This window comes from Capsella rubella, unplaced genomic scaffold, assembly GCF_000375325.1.
Source record: "Capsella rubella cultivar Monte Gargano unplaced genomic scaffold, Caprub1_0 scaffold_4, whole genome shotgun sequence".
In the NCBI taxonomy this organism is placed as follows: Eukaryota; Viridiplantae; Streptophyta; class Magnoliopsida; order Brassicales; family Brassicaceae; genus Capsella; species Capsella rubella.
In genome coordinates this window covers 14097353-14117771 of record NW_006238920.1, presented here as the reverse complement: position 1 = coordinate 14117771, position 20419 = coordinate 14097353, and the positions used below count along the sequence as shown (strand labels likewise).

Sequence of the window (20419 nt, the reverse complement as noted above, 5' to 3'; positions counted from 1 at the left end):
TCTCATAATGAAGGTTGCTAATAATGTTATTGGAATTGTTAATTTTTTTTTGTTGACACAATATTTTTTTTCAATGTTTTAAAAATGTTAATGTAGAATTGAGACATTATGGTGTAGATGTCATTTACTTTTTAATATAAAGATATAAAGATAGTCTTTGAAGATCATTATAATAATATAACCTTCATTTTTTCTAAGACTTTCGATAATATGTTATAAATGTCATTTTTCTTAATCGAAAAAAAATACATTTTCTGGCGATTTTTGAAAAAGTTTTTATCATTTTTTTCAATAAAATGAAACCAGATATACTACATTTTCTAGTGCCATTTGTATTTTCATATTTTGTAACTAATTTTTTTGGGTCAACTTCTAGTTAAAGTTCAACACACAAACCCTCGAGACAAGAGAGAGGCTTCAAGCAACGGTCAACGACAAACTCAACAAAAGTCTAAAGCGGGATGCAGTCCCCGCCTAAGAGAGTAAAACCGCACGCAGTTTGTTAACTGTGTTTTGTAATATTGAGAAAGACATCACATCATGCGAACTGTGAGTCTGTGACTGGTCAGGCATGTCACGTGACTACCCCCAGCCTTGTGTGCCGCGCAGAGGGCATCAAAATCTCGTGATGATGGAGGTGGCACGTGCTTCCCTCTTCACACGTTTAATGAGCCCGTCTCTTCTCTTCCTTCGTTTACGCACAAACACAAATCACACACGCCTAGTTCGTGCCAAGCCTTAGGTTCACACACTCCTCTTTTTCCCAGACACGCTCGAGCGCTACACACGCGTGAAAGCTCGTCTTCCAATTCACGCTGCACGCTCCTTCACGCGCCTTCTCCATCTCACGGCCAGATCCGCCCTTTTCACCCGCCGGAGATCCACCGTCTTCTCCTCCCCTCTCTTTCTCTCTCTCTCTCTTGGTTTTGCCGACGGCGACAGGCGAAGAATTTTGATCAGAAAGCCTCCATTGCTAGGTTTTTATTTTTAGTATTTCTCGACGATTCACCTAGACGGCCGAGAATTCTGACCAATTTTGAGAGAATTGCGCCAGAAACTTACTGACAGAGGTCGATGGTGTATGATTAGGTACTTCATCTGCAATTGTGCTTTGAAGACACACTAACTCTGTTTGTTTTGGTTTGGTCACAAAAGTGTTTTCATTTTATTGTCGGCTGTATCTATGGTTTGTAGTTTGAAAATGCTGTTTATTGGCTTGTAGGATCTTTGATGAATTTTGAAAGTTAGACTGAGAGAGCTTATGCACATTGAGAGACTGAAGATCAGTTTCGTCGATACTAAAATTGTCCCCACTTTTCTGGCCAACTATATAAGCAAGAAGGAAGTAAATATCATAGAATATTTGGCTGCATTGTCCAGAAGGTTTACACGTGGAGTGTTGAAACCAGAGAAGCAAATATGGAACAATTCATTACACGTCGTTCTTAAACTAACAGAGGTTTGTGTGGTTGGGTTATAAGAGAAGTAATGGCAACGGATATGCAGAAACTGCTTGTAACTAGTGAAGAGGATGATGATGAAGAAATGGATATGGACGTCAAAGAAGAAGATGATGACCATCGAAATAGGGGAACGCGCGCAGCTTCAGGCAGTAGTAATGACGATTTTATGTTTCAGCAGTCTATGCAAGATCAAGTGGGCACTCCTGGGGGAGGAGGAAGTCGCAGAAGTAGACCGCTTGAAGAGAAGGAGCGCACTAAACTGAGAGAACGCCATCGAAGAGCTATAACTGCAAGGATACTAGGCGGGTTACGCAGGCATGGGAATTATAACCTCAGAGTTAGAGCTGACATTAACGATGTTATCGCGGCTTTGGCCAGGGAAGCTGGATGGCTTGTTCTTCCTGATGGAACTACTTTTCCATCCAAATCTCAGGTACTTATTTACACTGTCCCTCTGCTATGCGTTCTGCTGTATGCTCTGGCTGAGAGTTTTCTGCAGTCTATAGTAATGGTTATAAGGCAGCCAAATACGCTTCTACTTTTAATTGTTAGAAATCATACCTTTCTAGTCCTTAGAATGTCAGAGGTTTTTATTAAAGTCAGATTTGGTCCAAGCTTTTTCATGAGGTATATTTTCTGAAGTATCCATTTCCAGCAAATGCTTGATCTGCTTCCTCTGCTTAACCTTTTAGGGGACAAAGCCTCCTGGTGGTTCTTCTGCGGTTGCTGCAGGTTCATCAGCTTCTCACATTGCATCACAGCAAACCTCACCTCCTGCTCTTAGAGTGGTATCATCTGGGCATAGAAGCCCAGTGGAACTCAGCTCGTGCCGTATGAAAGGTGTTTTCACACCCGGTCCATCTCCATATGATATACCCCCAACTCAATCTCCTGAACTGGTTGTCAATGTAAATAAGGCGGTGGGGCTTGTTGGTTCTTCAATCGATGTTATCAACTCTAAACAGGTAGCAACACTGCACTATTACATATAAAGTAAATACTGTAACAGTTCAGTCCTTTGCATTTACATGCTTATTTGAATGAAGTTGATAGTTTTTTCCTCAACTTAAAGAAAACATGTTTTTTGGTCAAAAAAAAGAAAAGAAAACATGTTCAAAAGCTGAAAACCGCATAAGATCTGGGTTCAATTCTGATGACTCTCTTCCATATTTCGTCTTTGGTAGATTCTCGAGATTCCTCCAAATCTAACCGAGCAAGATTTTTCTGGCACTCCATATGTTCCGGTTTATGTGATGTTACCAGTAAGCAACTTTAATTTTAGCATTTACCCATAATCATCCTGAAATTTCTCCTTACTAACTACTTTTCTGTGGCAACAGCTTGGGGTTATCAATATGAAGTGTGAACTGGCTGATCGAGATGGACTGCTAAAGCACTTGAGAATTTTGAAGTCAATCCATGTAGATGGGGTTAAAGTGGATTGTTGGTGGGGAATAGTTGAGGGTCATTCCCCACAGGAGTATAATTGGAATGGTTATAAGCAGCTTTTTCAGATGATCCGCGATCTTAATCTTAAGATACAGGTCTGTCTTTTGCCTGCATGATACGTTAAGATACATTTTTCATAATGAGGTTGAATTCGAAGGGTTTGTCCCAAGCTTCATATGTATCCCACTTTCTTTCTTTCTTGCTAGGTTCTAATGTCCTTTCATGAATGTGGAGGCAATGTTGGTGATGATGTTTGCATCCCACTTCCTCATTGGGTGGCAGAAATAGGGCGAACCAATCCTGACATATATTTCACTGATAGAGAGGGAAGACGAAACCCAGAATGCCTTTCTTGGGGTATTGACAAGGAACGTGTTTTAAGAGGCAGAACTGCACTTGAGGTATACATACTCATGACTGCAAGCTATCATCTGTATATCTCTCTACCAATCAATGGATTCTTCAACACCTAATGACTTTCTGCACGCTTATATTCTTTTGCATACAATTCCCTATGTAGTAAGATATTGTTAAAAAGTCACAATTAGATAGGTAAAATTCGATCTATGCTTAAGTGATATGTTATTCTTGGTAAAAAAGAGAAAATCTAGCTGCCTAATTTTTCAGTTGGAAGATCTTTATCTCACTACTGTGGCTATGCTGTGTCTTTTCTTTACCCATAGATATTTGATTCTTGTTCATCACAATTATTTGAAATAACCAACTGATGAAACACTTTATGGTTTTGGTGGGTATATTTTAGGTGTACTTTGATTACATGAGAAGTTTTCGGATAGAACTTGCAGAGTTTGTAGAGGATGGTGTAATATCTATGGTTGAAATTGGACTAGGCCCCTGTGGAGAGTTACGGTATCCTTCTTGTCCCATAAAACACGGGTGGCGATATCCAGGGATTGGGGAGTTTCAGGTATATTTCTTTTCAACAGTCTTAACTCTGAGATAGCCTTCACCAGCTAGCTAACTTTGGCTTCCGTTTAATGATCATTCCGTTGCATTAATACAGTGTTATGACAAGTATCTCTTGAAGAGCCTGAGAAAGGCAGCAGAATCAAGGGGGCACCTGTTGTGGGCTCGAGGCCCTGATAACACCGGCTCCTACAATTCCCAGCCGCAAGGAACAGGTTTCTTCTGTGATGGAGGTGACTACGATGGCCTCTATGGAAGATTCTTTCTCAAATGGTACTCACAGGTTTTGATAGATCATGCTGACCAAATCCTCTCACTCGCTAAACTAGTTTTCAACAGTAGCTGCATTGCAGCAAAGGTGATTGATTTTAGTTCTCTAAGCCATTTAAAAACCCTATAATTTTTAGACATTTTGTCATAGTTTTATCACAATTTACTTAAACAGCTCCCAGACGTCCACTGGTGGTACAGAACAACAAGCCATGCTGCTGAGCTAACCGCTGGGTTTTACAACCCGAGCAACCAAGATGGTTATGCTGCAATTGCATCTACACTGAAGAAGCATGGTGCTACTCTGAGTTTTGTATCCGGAGAAGTGCAGGTTCTTAACCGTCCAGATGATTTCACAGGAGGATTAGGAGAACCTGAGGCAGTAGCTTGGCAGGTAAATAAAACGCACTTGGAATCTCATATCAGTTTCTTGAGCTTGCGCTTATCAGTTATCACCAAAACCTCAAATCTAAACTTGAGGTTTTTGCAGGTGCTAAACGCTGCATGGGACAGTGATACACCGATTGCTCGAGAGAACTCGCTTCCTTGCCATGATAGAGTTGGGTATAACAAAATGTTAGAAAGCGTAAAATTTCCGAACGATCCAGATAGAAGGCATTTGTCATCATTTGCCTATAGTAGGCTCATCCCAGCTCTAATGGAAGGACACAACATTGTCGAATTTGAGCGGTTTGTCAAGAAATTGCATGGTAATTAACGATCCGGATCTTTATTTTCTCTGATTGAAGTCTGTGAAGTTCTGATCATCTTCGTTGGTCGTAACAGGGGAAGCTGTAATGAATCATCATCATCAACATCAACAGGTTTAGAGTTTCGTTTGTCCCTGGATCAGCTGAACTGATCTACACTGTTAATGTTGTTAATTCTAGTAGTTTAGCATCATTTTGTAAATTTTGTCATTAAAAAAGAAAGTAAAATTAAGAGAGACATTATTTTTAAAAGAAGCCTGTGGCCATCTTATTATCTAAATGAGATTTTTATTCAACCGCCGTAAATTATTATTGTTTGAATTTATAAATAAAAACATCCTCAAACATAACCAACCGCCGTAAAAGCAGACACTGCATATGTACAAGCATAGCACACAAAGAACTGAGGAAGATAAACTATATGACAATGCGACGCGTCCCTACCAAAAGGCTATTATGTTATACATACGTGTTATACATACGTTTTATACATCTAATACTCGAGCAAATCTAAAGTTAGCCCTCATATATATGACAACACAGAGTATATTGTCATTCATTACTTCAAGATTTATGCCAACCATTTGATGAGTGCTTAATCTCACGGACTCTTTTCTTTGTGATGATCCGATTGCGTATTACCTTGTTGAATTCAACAGCTTCATCAATATTACTAACCACCATGGCACAGAGCTCGTCTAAAGCCAGCATAGAGAATGGCTCCTCTATAAGAACACCCACCTATAGAAATTTCAAGTAAGAAAGTCAAGAGGGATGACAAGGTAAGCAAGATTCTTTGAATAGTTGGGATTTTGCAATGCATAAAGAAGTAAAGTACTTCTTCAATGCAGAAGAGAGATGCAGCGCTGATGAAAGTAGCAGGAACAACATTCCAGCGGCAATCATCCCAGAGGATAATAGGGAGTGTAAGATGCCATAAGACTAAGAACCTCGACGTTAGTCGTGTGTAGGAAAGTGGAATCGGGATGCCCATTAGTTGTTCACATACACCAATTCCCTCCTGCAATTGCAGCATCTTTGATTCCTGTGGAAGAGATTAACTAACTAATTCGTAAAAGGAGCACACAAGATCATATCCAAAATTGTAGAAAGAGACTCGTCCAGAATTACGTTCAGAGATCACAGTCAAGAATGGAGATGATTTTAAAGATACAAGAAAGATACCAACATATCTATCTTTGTACTTTCCAAATTCAGCAGCTGAAGGCTCTGTGAAATGAACTGAATGACACAACGTGGACGATGCGTGGACTGAAGAATCAAAGACAGATCATCTGCGTCTATCACATTCTGAAGATCACTAGCAATATCTGAACCATAAATCACATGACACTGCACATGAAAAATTGCAAATCAATAAACACAATCAACCTTCCTCCACCTAATCATTTGACAAAACATAGACAAGAGGGAAATACAAGAAACCTTAAGCGCCACAGGGAAAGCAGCAATGTAACGCAAAAGCGCCTCTTTGATGATCAATTCATCACCGGAGCCATGAACAGAAGAAGTGACTAGCCTAGCTAAATCATTGGTTCCAGTGATGATCTTAACCCAAGCTTTCCTTCCTTGTTCAAACCTTGAATAAGAAGCCTCAGTGCGAAACACCAGAAGAAGAGCTAAGGCCGGAGCTGTCAACTGATACGGAAGAGGAGAAGCTCGAAGGACGGGGAAGAAATGAGGCAACCAGTCCAAACCCACGGCAGAGTTATAGCAGGCGATCAAAATGGCGACGGTGGTGAAGAAAAAAACAGGTGGAATCAAAGACAGTATAACTCGCGAAGACGGACTCGAAGATACGTGACGGAGATGCCGTAGTGAGCTTCTGTGTCTGACCCAATTTTCGTGAGTGTAGAGAGAGCGTTTCTGCTGCATCCGTCTTTCTTTGATGCCGTCTGACCAGTTCGGGACAGCTTTCAGAAGCGAAATAAGCTTCTCGGATAGAGTTGAATCGTCGGATTTGGGGCCGGAGGAGGCGCAGGAAGGATTGAATTTGAAATGGAGAGATTTGGGAGGCCTGGCGGAGATTCCGGAGCGTAATCGTGGTTTGAGGAAGGATCGGTTGGTAAAGTTTGAAGAAAAGGTTAGGTTCATCGACTGATACATTTTGGCGGGAAATTCGAGGTTTTAGGGTTAGGGATTTAGAATAGGTGGAAACAACGATGACGAAGAAGACGAAGAAGAAGAAGAGAAAACAATAAAGACATGCAAAAATTGCAGAGTGCAAAAAGTAAAGAGACAAGTGTGAGATTTGGAGCAAGGTCGTTTGAACAGTTGTGCGACAGTCAAATTGCGACACTTAAATGGGCTTTAATTTATAACTTAGGGCCTAAATGACCAATGTCTTATCTTTTAGCCCATGAAATTTCCACACCCTACTGGCAACGACGTCGTATTGATGACTCCCGTTGAAATTTAGGGTTTATCGAGAGATTGCGCATCTGAGCAATCAAAGTTGGGTGGGGGTGAATTGGAACGGGAAGAGAAAAAGGGATGTCGAAGAAAAACAATTTAGCCAAGAGAAAGAAGCAGCACGAGTACAATCTCCAAAGTACGTTTCTTTATATCTCTTAGAACGGTATCAGTTCAATACGCATGTGTATATATATATACATAGTTTTTCAACGATTTTTTTCCGATTTGCAGAAGAGAAAGAATTACAGGACAAGAAGATCAAGAAGCTTCATGCGACCAAGAACAAGATGAAAGTAAGAACCTTTTCTGTCTCTTATCTCTTAATTCTGATATTTAGTTCATATACATGGTCTTAGTAAAGTAGTAAACCGGCTCTGTTGTCTAATTAGTTGGTTGCCAATGGTGAAATGGTTCAATAGAATCGAATTTTGCTTCGAGTCAGTCTGGTCTATAGTGTTAATCAGAAGCTTATTTTGGGGAAAGGTTATATATTGAATCTTCTTACTATCTGATTATTTTGAGTATTCCAGTCTTTTATTTTACTCAAGTTTAGAGTTAGTTGATGATATACGTGGGTTGGTTGATTTTTGTTGTCAAGGTTGATGGAAGTGGGAAGAAGAAGAAAGGTGGATTTTGTGTTGGCAAAAAGAAATTGAAGACAAAACTAACTCCAGCTGCCAAAGCTAAAGCTGCTCAGGCAATGGAGCTTGACAATTGACAATGAACCTCGTTTTCTTTCACTTGTATCTAACACTGTTCTACTGCAATCATCTTTAGTCTTTAGTTTGAAGAAATCAAGTTGAACCTAGCTTCTTCTTACACTTATATGTATCACTCTTCCTTTCGAGTTCAAGATTTTGATGTCAAACCTGCTCGGATCAATGTGGATTCAGCTAATTAATATGTGATGGTTGTCATTTCTTAAACTGAGTTGAATTGCACGGTCTAACTCTGCCAAAGTTGCTTATTACTTTTAAAGCTCAGAATTCAGCACAGATTCTGATTTCTCAGAGAGAAAAAAACGACACAAGCATGTTTATGTTTATATTGGGCACAAGACTTTCAGGCTAAGTCAAACCCAAGATCTTTTCTGGCTTATTACTTGTTTACATTTCCTCTAAACTTATAAAAAAAAACTGTTTCTAAGAAAAAAAAAGGTCATATTATGTTTGTCATAATCAAAAGTCATATATAAACAGTGTCACACATTACCTGGTACACTAAAGTTGGAATCTAAATAGGAAAAATCTCAAAGGCCTTGAGAGGTTATATAATCCCATCAATGGGTCCTTGGGAGATATTATTATAGATTTCTTCATCTTATCAGAGCCTCTTGTCGAAAATAAAACTAGCTCTCAAAGTGGAAGCCAGTGGGCAAGTCTCTCTGACCATACAGGCCAAATCTTTTCTCACTCTCCGGCGCGTGGACTCCTATCTCTCTCTACAAGACTCTCCTGTCTGGTATCAATTTCCAAAGATGATCAATCAAGTCTATAGGAAGGAACAGTAGGGAGAAGTAACATCAGCTTGAAAACGAAGAGTCTGTTGTTCATCAAGCTCTGTTGGATTTGAAGAACGAACAGTGACATGTTGATGAATGTGCGATGCACGCGCCTGATAAAGAGTGTGGCCATATGAGTCATGAGCCATACAGATGCCTAGTTGCTACATAGAGAGCTACAGTCAAAGTCAGTTATTCATTAGGATTTTGAATTTCCAATACATTTTTATTTCTCAGAATTAAGAGAAAATAAAAAAAATAAAAGATCCCATTGTTGTTATCCTCACAGTAAATGCTTTTGCTCGAGAGAGAGAGAGGGTCTGTTAGAGGTTTTTTGTTTGTTTCTGTTTCCTTCTGTCACCCAGAAAAAGGAAAACACAACCAAAAAAAAAAACAAATTCAAGAAGAGAGAGAGAGAGAGAGAGATATCCCTTAAATAAAGTCTTAAACCATTGTTGATAGAAGAGAAAGCTTTTCCTGTTTTGTTTTTGCTTATGGCTATGATGAGAAAGAATGAAAGAGAGAAGAAGAGAAGTAAGTAGTAAGTGAGCTGAGAAAGTATTAAGCTTTGCATGTTCCTTTCTCTCCAAGTTTATATCTTCATCATAAAGTCTCCACCTTTGATTCTGTTTCTCTTCTTATCCATTTATCCTCTCTCTCTCCTCATAATACTAGCCACAATCTTTTTTAGGGTTTCTCACAACTTGTATCGTATCTACTTCACTTAAAAAAAAGTTAACAAAACAAGGAGTCTTCCTTCTTGTGAATGCAAAATGGATCGAAGAGATGCAATGGGATTATCCGGGTCGGGTTCTTACTATATCCAAAGAGGATTATCCGGGTCTGGTCCTCCAACGTTTCACGGATCACCACAGCAGCAGCAGCAGCAACAAGGGCTTCGTCACTTACCTAATCAAAACTCTCCATTCGGATCAGGCTCCACTGGGTTCGGATCTCCTTCTTTACATGGTGATCCTTCTCCGGTAACAGCTGGAGCTCTTCCTCATCATATCGGCGTTAATATGATTGCTCCTCCCCCTCCTCCTCCTCCTCCGAGTGAGACTCCCATGAAGCGAAAGAGGGGACGACCTAGAAAATACGGACAAGACGGTTCTGTTTCTCTGGCATTGTCTTCTTCCTCTGTTTCGACCATCACTCCCAACAATTCTAACAAACGTGGCCGTGGTCGACCTCCGGGCTCTGGCAAGAAACAGAGATCGGCTTCTATTGGTAAACCGACTATCTCTGGGACTTGTAATCTTCAGAAAAAGAAAAGCTTTATTATTTATTGTTTCTAGAAGATCAAAAACTATAGGATTATTTAATGTTTTCTCAAGTCAAAATATTTAATTGTTTACTCATGATGTGTCGGAATATGTTAAAACTTTCCTTAAATGGATCTAATTTTGTTGTCTGTGTATGTATTATGCTGCTCAAACTAGATGAGTTAGACATTCAGCTATTGATCCGTGAGCTTTGTTTTTCTTTTATTCTCTTGGACTGGTTAGGTGAATTGATGCCTTCATCTTCTGGAATGAGCTTCACGCCACATGTTATCGCGGTTTCAATAGGAGAAGTAATCTTAAAACACTATTACAGAGCTTTCTTGGAATGTTTTTTATTTGCTGTTTGCTGAAAAGCTTTGAAACTTTGCATCAGGATATTGCATCGAAGGTTATATCATTCTCTCAACAAGGTCCAAGAGCGGTTTGCGTTTTATCTGCAAGTGGCGCAGTCTCTACTGCAACACTTCTTCAACCTTCGGCATCTCCCGGAGCCATTAAATATGAGGTTCCATTTTGAAAATTTTCACTATAGAGAGATACACTTGTGGTTTTACTGTTTTCTTAAACATCTGTTTTGTATATATTCCCAGGGCCGGTTTGAAATCCTCGCGTTGTCAACATCTTTTATAGTGGCTACTGATGGAAGCTTCCGTAATCGAACTGGAAACTTATCGGTTTCGCTTGCTAGTCCCGATGGGCGTGTGATTGGTGGTGCCATTGGGGGGCCTTTAATAGCAGCAACTCCTGTTCAGGTTTGGCTTAAACTTTGTTCTTGAACTTAGTTTTTTTTTTCTTGCAAGTCAAAATTCTTAGGATTGAATATACATCCTTGGGCCTATCAGGTTATTGTAGGGAGCTTTATCTGGGCAGCTCCAAAGATCAAGAGCAAGAAACGAGAAGAAGAAGCTTCTGAAGTTGTTCAAGACACCGATGATCATCAAGTTCTGGACAATAATAGCAACACGATTTCACCTGTTCCTCAGCAGCCACAGTCACAGCCAAGCCAAAACCTGATATGGTCAACAGGTTCAAGGCAAATGGATATGCGTCATGCTCATGCTGATATTGATTTAATGCGAGGTTGATGACGATTATAGCAAGAACTCTGTGTATATAAAGCATGGAATCTAGGAAGAAGAAGAAGAAGGAATATAAACTAACCTCTGAACAAAAAGTATGTGGAATTGTTAGGGAAAAAGATTGACTCTAGTGTACCTCTCAAATCTCTAAGCTTATTTGGTTTTGTTTTTCTTTGTGACTCTGAAGATTTGCAGAGTTTCTAGATTTCTCTTTATTTCAGAATGTTCAGTCTTTATGATTGCTTGAAACTTTGATTCTACAGCTTAGATTTCAATTTAGTGTACCCCAAAATTTAGATCGGACCGAGATATCGGAATCTGCTAGAAATTGGGGCTTTTTATGTACCTTCATATGACCCAACTCATCTTCATCAAATTGATTGATATTAATATAAGGGATCCATAATAATTTTTTCTTTAAATTTATAAGTAGCTCAATGTTTAAGATTCTCCTTCTGTTCCTCCCAATACTCATTAGTCCACTTCTCAACTTTTTTTCTCGACACTTTCTTTCTTCTCAAGAAATCTCTTGAGTGCATCTTCTTCAAAAGGTGGAGGCATCACACAAGCAGCCTTAACCCCCGGATACATAACCAATGAGTCATTCATAGATTGTCTCACTCGTCCTCCATTGATCCGGCAAGCTATTGTCTCTGCACACACTTCTTCGGCGCCTTCAGGCACTTCTACATTCATCTTCATCAACTTCCCATAGCTTTGCAATAGATGCAACATGTAATCATACACATACTTCATCTTTAAATTCTTAAGTATAAATCGACTCCCATTTCTCCCTATAGCTTTTGCCTATAAAGCAAGAGCACGTCAGCCTCACTCAAATACATGGCTAGTTTTAGAATCTTTTATTCCAAGAATGTTGTAAAACCCAAACATCAAAGAAAGCATAAGCTTCTGAAAACATTGGACTGGTTGTGCTATATTTACCTTTTTGGTATTATTATTGCCCCAGTGGACAGCAAAGGCAACGTCACTACATTTTTGTCGAGGTCTAATGGGCCAATAATGCTCCATTGGAACCAAGCTTCTAGTGAAGAAATCAAAGTAAAATGGCTTTACAAGAAGAGTCATACTGTCACAAGCTAATATGTACTTTTGGCTCACCGACCAAGCCCTTCCTTCTACATAAACCTTGTACCTTAATATTATCCAAAAATAAAACATACCCAGTATTTAAATTTCAGTTAATCAAATAACTCGAGGAGGGCAAAAGGATTCATCAAAACCTGTGGGTCCATTGATCTTCTAGGTTTGAAGTCCTAAACCCAATCGTACCCTCTCTCTTCCAATCCTGCAAAGAAACATTGTTCAACTAAAGTCATTAAGCTTCTAGAATCCTATAAGTCATCATCATCATCATCATCATCATCATCATAAAAGAGATTAAAATATAGTAGTAAGTAAAGGAAACCTGACGATAGAGATGAAGCATGGGATCATGACATATAATGAGGTCTCTTCTGATCTTTGCAACTTGGGGATTCCCTTTCCAATATGCGTAAGGTTCTCTCTCTTCCCACTTCACCTTCTTCCACTCCTTAATGTTAATTTCCGGCCTAATTAAGCATAACTTGGGGTCTGAGCATATATATATACATCGAATTGAGACAATACCAAATTTAGCTTAACCGAACCTAACAGAATAAAATATGTATTATCTTTCTATGTATTTTATTTATTTTCATGGTTTATCCAATACTTTCGAATCAAACCGATCCCAAATACTTTAATAACCAATTTAATTACAATTATTGGTTTAGCGATATGTGGAACCAGGAACAGAGTATAATATTACGAGCCCCAAAAGCTCCAATCGGGGAAGACAATGTCAAAAGCACCGGGATGGCCACAGTAATGGAAGAGTGGAGGAGGCGGTCACGTGACACTGACTCCTGGTCTTGGCCTATAATATCTTCTCCAGATTTCAGGCAAGTCAGAGCACAAGAAGAGAAGCTCAAGATCAGGGACTTGACCAGGATACATCCTTAGAAGTTGCACTATACCCCATATGGTGAAAACATCTCTTGTCTGAAAAGATTTATTGTATTGTTGCACATACACTCTTCCTCCTTTTATTATCAGTCTGAAGTGAGCCTTACCACTTGCTCTCTCTAATGTCTCTCGAGTGATTCCATTCTCCCGCCATGCTTCTAGATCCTTGTGGATCCACCTGAAGTAGTCCGGACAGGTCTCTGTATCGTCGTCTTTAGGGTCTGATTTCTCCCGGTAGCTTTCAGAACACGTATGTGTTGTTATGTTCTGGTCTAGTGAGCATCGCAATGGGTTGTTGAGTGATGTAGGAGGAGGGAGTATCGTCTCGAGGATATGCACGTTGGAATTTTTAGTGAACACTCTTGTCACTTTGATTGGACCTCCACCCGTTGCAAAACCCATATCCATCCAGCTGAAAGAAGCACCAAGGAGGATGATGATGAAGACGAAGAAGAAGATTGTGGTGGTGAACCATGGCTTAGTTAGTTTACAACTTAAACTCGAGATTGAGTTATTATGTTGCCTCTGATGATCATAGATATTTAATCCATCCAAGAGAAAAATATAAAGAACAAGAGAGAGAGAGATTAGAGACAGGGATCAAACAGAGCTTGCTTAAGGGTTTATTGAGAACCGAAACAAATATATATGTCTTATATATGATTAAGGGTTTATTGAGAACCGAAGCAACCTCCTAAAACAATTAAAACTATAGTTATTATTATATGATCTGTGCGAAATTATTGAGCCTTATGAAGAATATTCAGAGACATTGCAGTAAACGTTATTAACTATTACGAATTTACCACCAACTTTCTGTTAAACCCTTACCTATATATTAGTTTTTCAAGTATATGATCGGTGCATATTTTTCTTTTAATGTCTATGTCACGTTATTAATGTATAGGAAACCGTATAAAATCAGACGATTCATTAAATCAGCTTTGAGATTGTCAACCCCTCGAACGTATAACGAATATCATAATTAGTACCTTATCTCAGTTAACTCATTTGAATTTTAATAACACAAGTAGCTATCTTTGATTTTTATTTTTTACAGTGTAATTAATTAATAACTTGTAAGTTCTATGTTTGTTTATACTACATACGCTTGGTTATATTTATCCAGTCAAAAAGATAAAATGTAACTTAGAGATTCATGAATCATGATATACTAGTCGGGGAAATTTCTTACTAATTTCAATATATAAGTAAATTAATCTATAAAAAAAACAAGAACCTCTCTGGTTAAGAAGGCTTTTTGGTATTGGCCAAATCATGATAGTATTGATCTTCCCACAACTCAACTTGACGAGTCAAATTAGCTTTTCTCTCGAGAACATCTCTTAGAGCCTGAGGGTTATAAGGAGAAGGCATCTCACAAGGAGACTCTTCACTGGGAAACATCACCATCGACTCCGCCATGAAATCTCTCCACCGTCCCGTCGCCGGACAACCCATACTATCCGGTGTAATCTCCGTTGCTCCCCACGGGATCTCCGGCTTAAACTTTAAAAGTTTCGCATACTCGTTCATCAAATGGAACATGTAATCATACACGTATTCCATTTTCACTTCCTCTCTTATATATCTACTCCCTTCTTCCCCTATCTTACGCGCCTATTAAAGAAAAACACACACACAAAATCAATGGGTTTAAATTACTAACAAGTAACAAAACATAACTCCCTGGGACTGGGAGGTCTACTAAATTAAAATGAAATAAATGTACACAAAACCTGGTCCAAATGAGTATTCCCCCAATGTACGGCATATTTGAGGGAAGTACACTTAGAGTTGTCTCTGATAGGCCAATAATGTTGTAATGGCATCATTCCACGTATGTAAAAATCATAGAACTTAGGTCTCACGTATAACGTCATAGAGTCACATGCCATTATATATTTCTCGCTCACTGACCACGCCCATCCTTCTATATAAATCTTGTACCTATTCCATTAATATCACTAGCAACAATTGAGAACTCCAATTTTTGCAAAATATTTCCCGAAATAGGCAAACGAATAAATGAAGTAACCTATGTGTGCATTGGTTCTCTAGGTTTGAGTTCTTGAATCCTTCTCTAGACTCTCTATCCCAATCCTTCACAATCATAAAACAATTATTTATCGTTTAAGCTATTAATAAAACTGTAACACATTAATATATCAGATTGGGTATAACTAACTATTATGAGGAAGCAGACCGACCTGGATGTAGAGACGAGTATTCCAATCTTGTTGTGGTGATGAGACATTACATCTTAGAAGATCTCTTCTGGTAGGAGCTACGTTAGGATTGCCTCTCCAATAAGCATAGGCCTCACGATCATTCCATTGCGTCATCTTGTTCCCTTCTTCTATAGCCACTAGCGATTCACCCCAAGGCTTTATATTAACCTCAGCCCTGGCCCAATAACAATAGAGCTTCAGTGTAAGCCCATTAAACGGAGAGAAAATCTCATATACTGTATTTGTATTAAGATGCTGCTTACCAGCCCCAGAAGGACCAATCAGGGAAGACGATATCCAAGCTGGCGTCATCTGAGCAGTAACGGAACAAAGGAGGCGGGGCCGGATGCTGTTGACCTTGAAAGTCTCTCGATCGGACGGTTGGTCTATCGTCTGGGTCAAAAATGAGCTCAAGATCTGGCAGCCTACCTGGGTACCACCGTAGCAGCTGTACGATACCCCACAGAGTGAAAACGTCTCTCGTCTGAATAGATTTTCTGTACTTTTTAACGTACACCCTCCCGTCGAGGATCACCACCCTGAAATGGGCCGTCCTCCTCGCTTTTTCAAGCATGCCTCTCGTTATACCTGTCTCTTTCCATGGCCGTAGATCTTCGTGGATCCAACGGAAGTAAGAAGGACACGTGGATGGTCGTGAATGGTTGCTTCTTGGTTTGTTTTTGTTGCTGTTGTTTCTCGAGGAGGAGCCATCTTCGGGAAATTGAGTTTGATGTCGTGTCTGGTTCTGTACGCATTGGTCAGGGAATCTTTGGTTCGTGATTGGTGGTGTTTTTCTGACTGCTGTTACTTGCTTCAGACCTGCAAAAGTTGTCTTCAAGAACAGAGATAGTAAAATTATTAAGTAACTCTCAGGTTCACTTGATCGAAGAAATTGATACACATATATATATATATATATATATATATATATATATATATATATACAAGATTGTCGAACTCACAAAATCAAAACAACCCAATAAGTCTAGGAGACCAGCAGATATGAAGAGAGAGGTGACGAGAAAGAAAGTAGCTTTTGCGATGCTTTTTGCTGGATGCGATTCCGGTTTAAGACAGACATAACTATGCTTGTTCGTTTGAGGATTGTTGTTGTTGCTGTTCCTCTTCATGCTTTCCCTCCTGGTTGAATCATGAATCTCTATATCTATCTACGTCTCCTTCTTATGCATATATATATTTGCTCACAATTAAACATTCAACAGGAAGCTAGAGTTGAAGAAAAACGAGAATCAGGGGAGATGAAACGTTTTACCCAAGGCGATGAGAAAGAAAGCTCAAAGGTTTTTTTGGATTGGTGCTTCTCCACGAGGATCTTTGAACCTTGTTTCACGTTTCCTTCAACACTAGACCCAGAGTTCACATCTTTTTTGTGTGTTAATGAAGTTCATATGTTTGTGTGAACATCCTTTACTCTTTTTGGTTAGATTTTTTTCCAAGGGTTAATGTTTTTATTAAAGAAATTACTATATTTTTTTATCACTTTGAAGAAATTGGTCATCCATGTTCCCCATGATCGTCCCTCCTATCACAAATAGACAATGAATGATACATCAGAGAGATACAAAACGTTTTTGGTTTACCAAATAATCTGCTTACTTCTATAAAAATAAAAATGTAATTATAAAGAGTTGTAATTAATTTTGAAGTCCTCGTTGAGAAAGTTTGTTATAAATGCTTTCAAGTTTGAATACAAAGAATCCGAACTTCCAAGAAAAATAAAGATAAAACCTTTATTAGTTAACCCCATTACATAAAGTTAAAGTGACATCACAGATCATTATTCGACTATCGACTACTCACTCATTATACAAGACATATAAAAAATCCTAACTAATTCCATGTTGTGTACTTTTATATATATTATTCTAAGAATAAAAGAATTATATACGTTACAGAAATATATATATATATATATAATAATACAACTTTCACAGGCTCTTCAAATCTGTGAACTGCGAGTCTGTGTGAGTGTGATTTACTGACTACCCAGCCTTTAATCATCATATTTTATAATTACTTTACTGCTTTGAAAAGAAAATGAAAAAGAAAAAAAAAAAAGATTACAACGTAAAATTAAACCAGCTAGGCAGGAAATTTAAAAACCAGTTGGGCCCTTAGGATCCAGTAAAAGCCCAAAAGATTAAACAAAAACGAGATGTCTCCATCTCTCGTTTGAGTAGTTTTTTTTTCTTTGAACACCAAAACGAGCAAAGTCGCGTAATAAATAAATAAAGGGCCCATATATCACATGCCCCTAAACCGGTTTAGTCACCTTCAATAACATACGCATCTTAATCGGAACGTTGTGTACACGCGCGCAGCAAAATGGGTAAAACAAGGGTCCAACCAAGACATTATCTTGTTGGTTCATCTGTCTTCCAGCGTGTCAACTCAGTGAGGCTCCACGTCACCCTTTTGGTCCATTAGATTATTTAACTAACTCATAAATAACTTCAAGTACAGTCTCTTAGATATTTTCTTACACATTATACATACGCAAGACACACTCTTCAGTCGAAGCCTTTAGAGTTCAACTTTTTTAGTTTCAATGTTTCATAAGATTAGCAACTACATAAATGTATGTTGGTGTTAGTAATAATAATTTTTTCTAAACTATAGTTAAATATATTTGGATATATACAGAGTTGGAACTATAATATGTAAAAGCTAATCTTTGTTGAATTGAAAATAAGCAAAAGAAAGACACATTATTATTATTATTATTTACTTTCTAGGGATGGGTGACTGGTGAGGGTGAGGGGTGAGGTGGCATCGTTGAACAACTTAACCTGTCGGCAGTGAACAGTGAGGTGTTTTAATCACATGGATCGCATCCAATGTGTAAGGCAAACTTTACAGCCGCAGGATCACATCAACGGTGAAGCAAAACAACTGTCTCACACATATTAAACGCGCGTACTACGCTCCACCGGTATAAGCTAACGGAGGATATAAATTACTCTCTCTTCTTTTCTCCTTCCTTATTGGCTATAATCTCCATTTTATCCTTTTTATTTTATTTCCCTATCTTTAAGGCAAAACGTAATAAAGACATTCTGTTCTTCTTCTTCTTCGGCTGAGAGGTAATGGCGGAGGAGCAAAAGACGAGTAAGGTTGACGTAGAATCTCCGGCGGTTGTAGCTCCCACGAAGGAAGCGGCACCTCCTGCTCCGGTTGAAGTGGCGGAGGAGAAAGTTCACAATCCACCTCCTGTCGAGTCCAAAGCTCTTGCCGTTGTTGAAAGTAAGCTTCTTTTCTTTTCTTATCTACACAAACACACACGTGTAGATATATGGTAATCTTCTTTCTACTTATGAGTATTGAGTCATGAATTATTATAGCATGTAAGTATTTTTCTTACGTTTGGAATTGAGGGTTAGATTTACTGCTTAAGATCGTGCCTGTGGTTGTGAATTCGTTTGATTAGGGTATACTCTAAAATCCATCACCATTTGAATCCTAAGAACTTCATCATGGCATGTAATTTTGTTTTTCTTTTAAGAAAATTAGTTATTCCCGAATGAAGATATTAGTAAATTATGATTAGTTTTCTGTTTAATTAAGGTAGAAACACACAATTAAAGCAATGTTCCCTACCTGTAATTAGTGCTATCAAAAAGTATATGGGAATACTAATAATTAGTTGTAGACAGCTATCAGATTAAGAAAAGTGGTTTACTTTCCTAATATTCCTACTTTTTTTTTTTTTTTTCGTTTTTCTTAGAGTTGCCCTTACTCCTGGAAGTTGGAATTAACAATTACAGTATGTAGGAGTAGTAGTAATACTAAAACTTTTTAAACAATTTAAAATCCAGGAGCACTAGTTCATCTTTAATTTCTTATTATCTTTGATACCCTTTAATTAGAGTTAAGTTGTTGAACTCTAAATCTTGTCTTCTGCTTTGCTTTTCTGTGGAGTTTCCATAAACTTCTTATTTGGAACCTAGTTGGCGGATGAATAGAAGAACTATAATTGATGACCATGTATATATCTGGTTAGCAAATTAGAGCATCAAAATATAAGTTATAAGTGAGCTTCTTGCAACAAAATGTCAATGTGTCGTACTTATAAGAAAGCTACTTGCAGAGCCCATCGAGGAGCATACACCGAAGAAAACTTCATCTGGTTCGGCCGATAGAGGTCAGTTAAGAACAACATTTTGTTTTTTGATGTCTACGTTTTGGTTAATTTGTTCTGTAATTGACATCAAATCTGATTTTGTATTTGTTTTGGTCAGATGTGATACTAGCAGACTTGGAAAAGGAGAAGAAAACGTCATTCATCAAAGCATGGGAAGAGAGTGAGAAGTCAAAAGCTGATAACAGGTACACACTTACAATACTAAATTTTTCTTGATCTCCTTACTCAAACATTACTACTTCTTACAGTTTATAGATAATCACCTGATGATCTTGAATATTGTGCAATGGACAGGGCACAAAAGAAGATATCTGATGTGCATGCCTGGGAGAATAGTAAGAAAGCCGCCGTAGAAGCTCAACTCAGGAAGATCGAAGAAAAACTAGAGAAGAAAAAAGCACTCTACGGAGAGAAAATGAAGAATAAAGTAGCTGCAATTCACAAGGAAGCAGAAGAGAAGAGAGCAATGGTTGAAGCTAAAAAAGGAGAAGAGCTTCTCAAAGCTGAAGAAATGGCTGCTAAGTATAGAGCCACTGGTGTAGTACCAAAGGCAACTTGTGGATGTTTCTAAGTCTTTATTAAATTTGTCTATCAGGTCATTGTTTGTAACAATTCATCTCTGTTTCTTTCTTCTCGTCTTTTTTTTGTGCGTGTGTGATTCAACAACTTTTTTTTATAGTTTTTGGTTATTTGTTTGGTTGCTCGGGTCTTGTTTGTATATTGGGTGATTATGTGTAAAAAACAACATTGAAGTGAAAGATTTTATGGAGTACAATCGTACGAAGCATCAATCATGGTTTGCTTTTTGTTTACGTTGTATGTTTATGATCTCAGATTTGATCCTTAGATTCTAAAATGTTAAAGAAACTTGACTCGACGCACATCAACTAAAACC

General features: G+C 38.4%; 7 protein-coding genes and 1 long non-coding RNA gene across 10 annotated transcripts; 5 read left to right on the top strand and 3 right to left on the bottom strand.

The window, feature by feature from the left end:
* Nucleotides 1-315: 315 nt before the first annotated feature.
* LOC17890392 (beta-amylase 7) lies at nt 316-5099 on the top strand. The gene is made up of 11 exons (XM_006293724.2): nt 316-1089; nt 1223-1896; nt 2156-2428; nt 2648-2725; nt 2804-3007; nt 3119-3313; nt 3676-3840; nt 3937-4197; nt 4285-4503; nt 4600-4819; nt 4896-5099. The coding sequence occupies exons 2-11, from the start codon at nt 1489-1491 to the stop codon at nt 4937-4939; spliced, it is 2067 nt and encodes a 688-aa protein (XP_006293786.1). The 5' UTR covers nt 316-1089; nt 1223-1488; the 3' UTR covers nt 4940-5099.
* A 26-nt stretch (nt 5100-5125) lies between these two features.
* On the bottom strand, nt 5126-7074 carry LOC17889265 (UPF0187 protein At2g45870, chloroplastic). 3 transcript variants are annotated; one of them, XM_006295879.2, is made up of 4 exons: nt 6266-7072; nt 6005-6172; nt 5658-5864; nt 5126-5560 (listed from the first exon to the last, which is right to left on the bottom strand). In XM_006295879.2, the coding sequence occupies exons 1-4, from the start codon at nt 6944-6946 to the stop codon at nt 5384-5386; spliced, it is 1233 nt and encodes a 410-aa protein (XP_006295941.1). In that variant the 5' UTR covers nt 6947-7072; the 3' UTR covers nt 5126-5383. The 3 variants fall into 3 exon arrangements, with proteins under 3 accessions (XP_006295941.1, XP_023639477.1, XP_023639478.1); XM_023783709.1 differs by lacking the exon at nt 5126-5560 and having other exon boundaries at nt 5722-5864; nt 6009-6172; nt 6266-7074; XM_023783710.1 differs by lacking the exon at nt 5126-5560 and having other exon boundaries at nt 5789-5864; nt 5951-6172; nt 6266-7074.
* Nucleotides 7075-7280: 206 nt separating this feature from the next.
* Nucleotides 7281-8181, top strand: LOC17888388. The gene is made up of 3 exons (XM_006295287.2): nt 7281-7391; nt 7487-7548; nt 7854-8181. The coding sequence occupies exons 1-3, from the start codon at nt 7334-7336 to the stop codon at nt 7971-7973; spliced, it is 240 nt and encodes a 79-aa protein (XP_006295349.1). The 5' UTR covers nt 7281-7333; the 3' UTR covers nt 7974-8181.
* A 255-nt stretch (nt 8182-8436) lies between these two features.
* LOC17888009 (AT-hook motif nuclear-localized protein 9) lies at nt 8437-11355 on the top strand. The gene is made up of 5 exons (XM_006294351.2): nt 8437-9986; nt 10265-10332; nt 10416-10547; nt 10633-10794; nt 10885-11355. Exons 1-5 carry the CDS (start codon nt 9530-9532, stop codon nt 11125-11127), a joined length of 1062 nt encoding a protein of 353 aa, XP_006294413.1. The 5' UTR covers nt 8437-9529; the 3' UTR covers nt 11128-11355.
* Nucleotides 11356-11485: 130 nt separating this feature from the next.
* Nucleotides 11486-13728, bottom strand: LOC17888315 (O-glucosyltransferase rumi homolog; the record flags this gene model as incomplete). The annotated part of the gene is given in 6 exon segments (XM_023785224.1): nt 11486-11618; nt 11620-11928; nt 12067-12277; nt 12366-12430; nt 12551-12695; nt 12935-13728. Coding segments are annotated over 6 exon segments (1587 nt in total), but the record flags the coding sequence as incomplete, so codon positions are not given.
* A 537-nt stretch (nt 13729-14265) lies between these two features.
* On the bottom strand, nt 14266-16589 carry LOC17888047 (O-glucosyltransferase rumi homolog). The gene is made up of 6 exons (XM_006296331.2): nt 16325-16589; nt 15626-16194; nt 15342-15537; nt 15170-15234; nt 14871-15081; nt 14266-14751 (listed from the first exon to the last, which is right to left on the bottom strand). The coding sequence occupies exons 1-6, from the start codon at nt 16490-16492 to the stop codon at nt 14380-14382; spliced, it is 1581 nt and encodes a 526-aa protein (XP_006296393.1). The 5' UTR covers nt 16493-16589; the 3' UTR covers nt 14266-14379.
* LOC111831240 lies at nt 16412-16891 on the top strand. Its single transcript, XR_002834458.1, has 2 exons — nt 16412-16505; nt 16586-16891. It is a non-coding gene; the product is annotated as an uncharacterized LOC111831240 (long non-coding RNA).
* Nucleotides 16892-18354: 1463 nt separating this feature from the next.
* On the top strand, nt 18355-20315 carry LOC17888255 (remorin). The gene is made up of 4 exons (XM_006294991.2): nt 18355-18626; nt 19471-19524; nt 19622-19709; nt 19819-20315. The coding sequence occupies exons 1-4, from the start codon at nt 18470-18472 to the stop codon at nt 20093-20095; spliced, it is 576 nt and encodes a 191-aa protein (XP_006295053.1). The 5' UTR covers nt 18355-18469; the 3' UTR covers nt 20096-20315.
* The last annotated feature ends 104 nt before the right edge of the window (nt 20316-20419 follow it).

Bases quoted from the DNA above. Each gene is read 5' to 3' on its own strand.
- LOC17888255 (XM_006294991.2), top strand. From the start codon at position 18,470: ATGGCGGAGGAGCAAAAGACGAGTAAGGTTGACGTAGAATCTCCGGCG. The intron at 19,525-19,621 runs GTCAGTTAAGAA...TGTTTTGGTCAG, and splicing joins ATCTGGTTCGGCCGATAGAG to ATGTGATACTAGCAGACTTG. The intron at 19,710-19,818 runs GTACACACTTAC...TGCAATGGACAG, and splicing joins AAGTCAAAAGCTGATAACAG to GGCACAAAAGAAGATATCTG.
- LOC17890392 (XM_006293724.2), top strand. From the start codon at position 1,489: ATGGCAACGGATATGCAGAAACTGCTTGTAACTAGTGAAGAGGATGAT. The intron at 3,314-3,675 runs GTATACATACTC...GGTATATTTTAG, and splicing joins GAGGCAGAACTGCACTTGAG to GTGTACTTTGATTACATGAG. The intron at 4,504-4,599 runs GTAAATAAAACG...AGGTTTTTGCAG, and splicing joins CTGAGGCAGTAGCTTGGCAG to GTGCTAAACGCTGCATGGGA.
- LOC17888047 (XM_006296331.2), bottom strand. From the start codon at position 16,492: ATGAAGAGGAACAGCAACAACAACAATCCTCAAACGAACAAGCATAGT. The intron at 16,195-16,324 runs GTGAGTTCGACA...CTGTTCTTGAAG, and splicing joins TATTGGGTTGTTTTGATTTT to ACAACTTTTGCAGGTCTGAA. The intron at 15,082-15,169 runs GTTACTTCATTT...TTAATGGAATAG, and splicing joins GAGAACCAATGCACACATAG to GTACAAGATTTATATAGAAG.
- LOC17889265 (XM_006295879.2), bottom strand. From the start codon at position 6,946: ATGTATCAGTCGATGAACCTAACCTTTTCTTCAAACTTTACCAACCGA. The intron at 5,865-6,004 runs GTATCTTTCTTG...TCTCTTCCACAG, and splicing joins GTACAAAGATAGATATGTTG to GAATCAAAGATGCTGCAATT. The intron at 5,561-5,657 runs GTACTTTACTTC...AAATTTCTATAG, and splicing joins CTCTCTTCTGCATTGAAGAA to GTGGGTGTTCTTATAGAGGA.
- LOC17888388 (XM_006295287.2), top strand. From the start codon at position 7,334: ATGTCGAAGAAAAACAATTTAGCCAAGAGAAAGAAGCAGCACGAGTAC. The intron at 7,392-7,486 runs GTACGTTTCTTT...TCCGATTTGCAG, and splicing joins GCACGAGTACAATCTCCAAA to AAGAGAAAGAATTACAGGAC. The intron at 7,549-7,853 runs GTAAGAACCTTT...TTTGTTGTCAAG, and splicing joins CGACCAAGAACAAGATGAAA to GTTGATGGAAGTGGGAAGAA.
- LOC17888009 (XM_006294351.2), top strand. From the start codon at position 9,530: ATGGATCGAAGAGATGCAATGGGATTATCCGGGTCGGGTTCTTACTAT. The intron at 10,548-10,632 runs GTTCCATTTTGA...ATATATTCCCAG, and splicing joins CCGGAGCCATTAAATATGAG to GGCCGGTTTGAAATCCTCGC. The intron at 10,795-10,884 runs GTTTGGCTTAAA...TGGGCCTATCAG, and splicing joins TAGCAGCAACTCCTGTTCAG to GTTATTGTAGGGAGCTTTAT.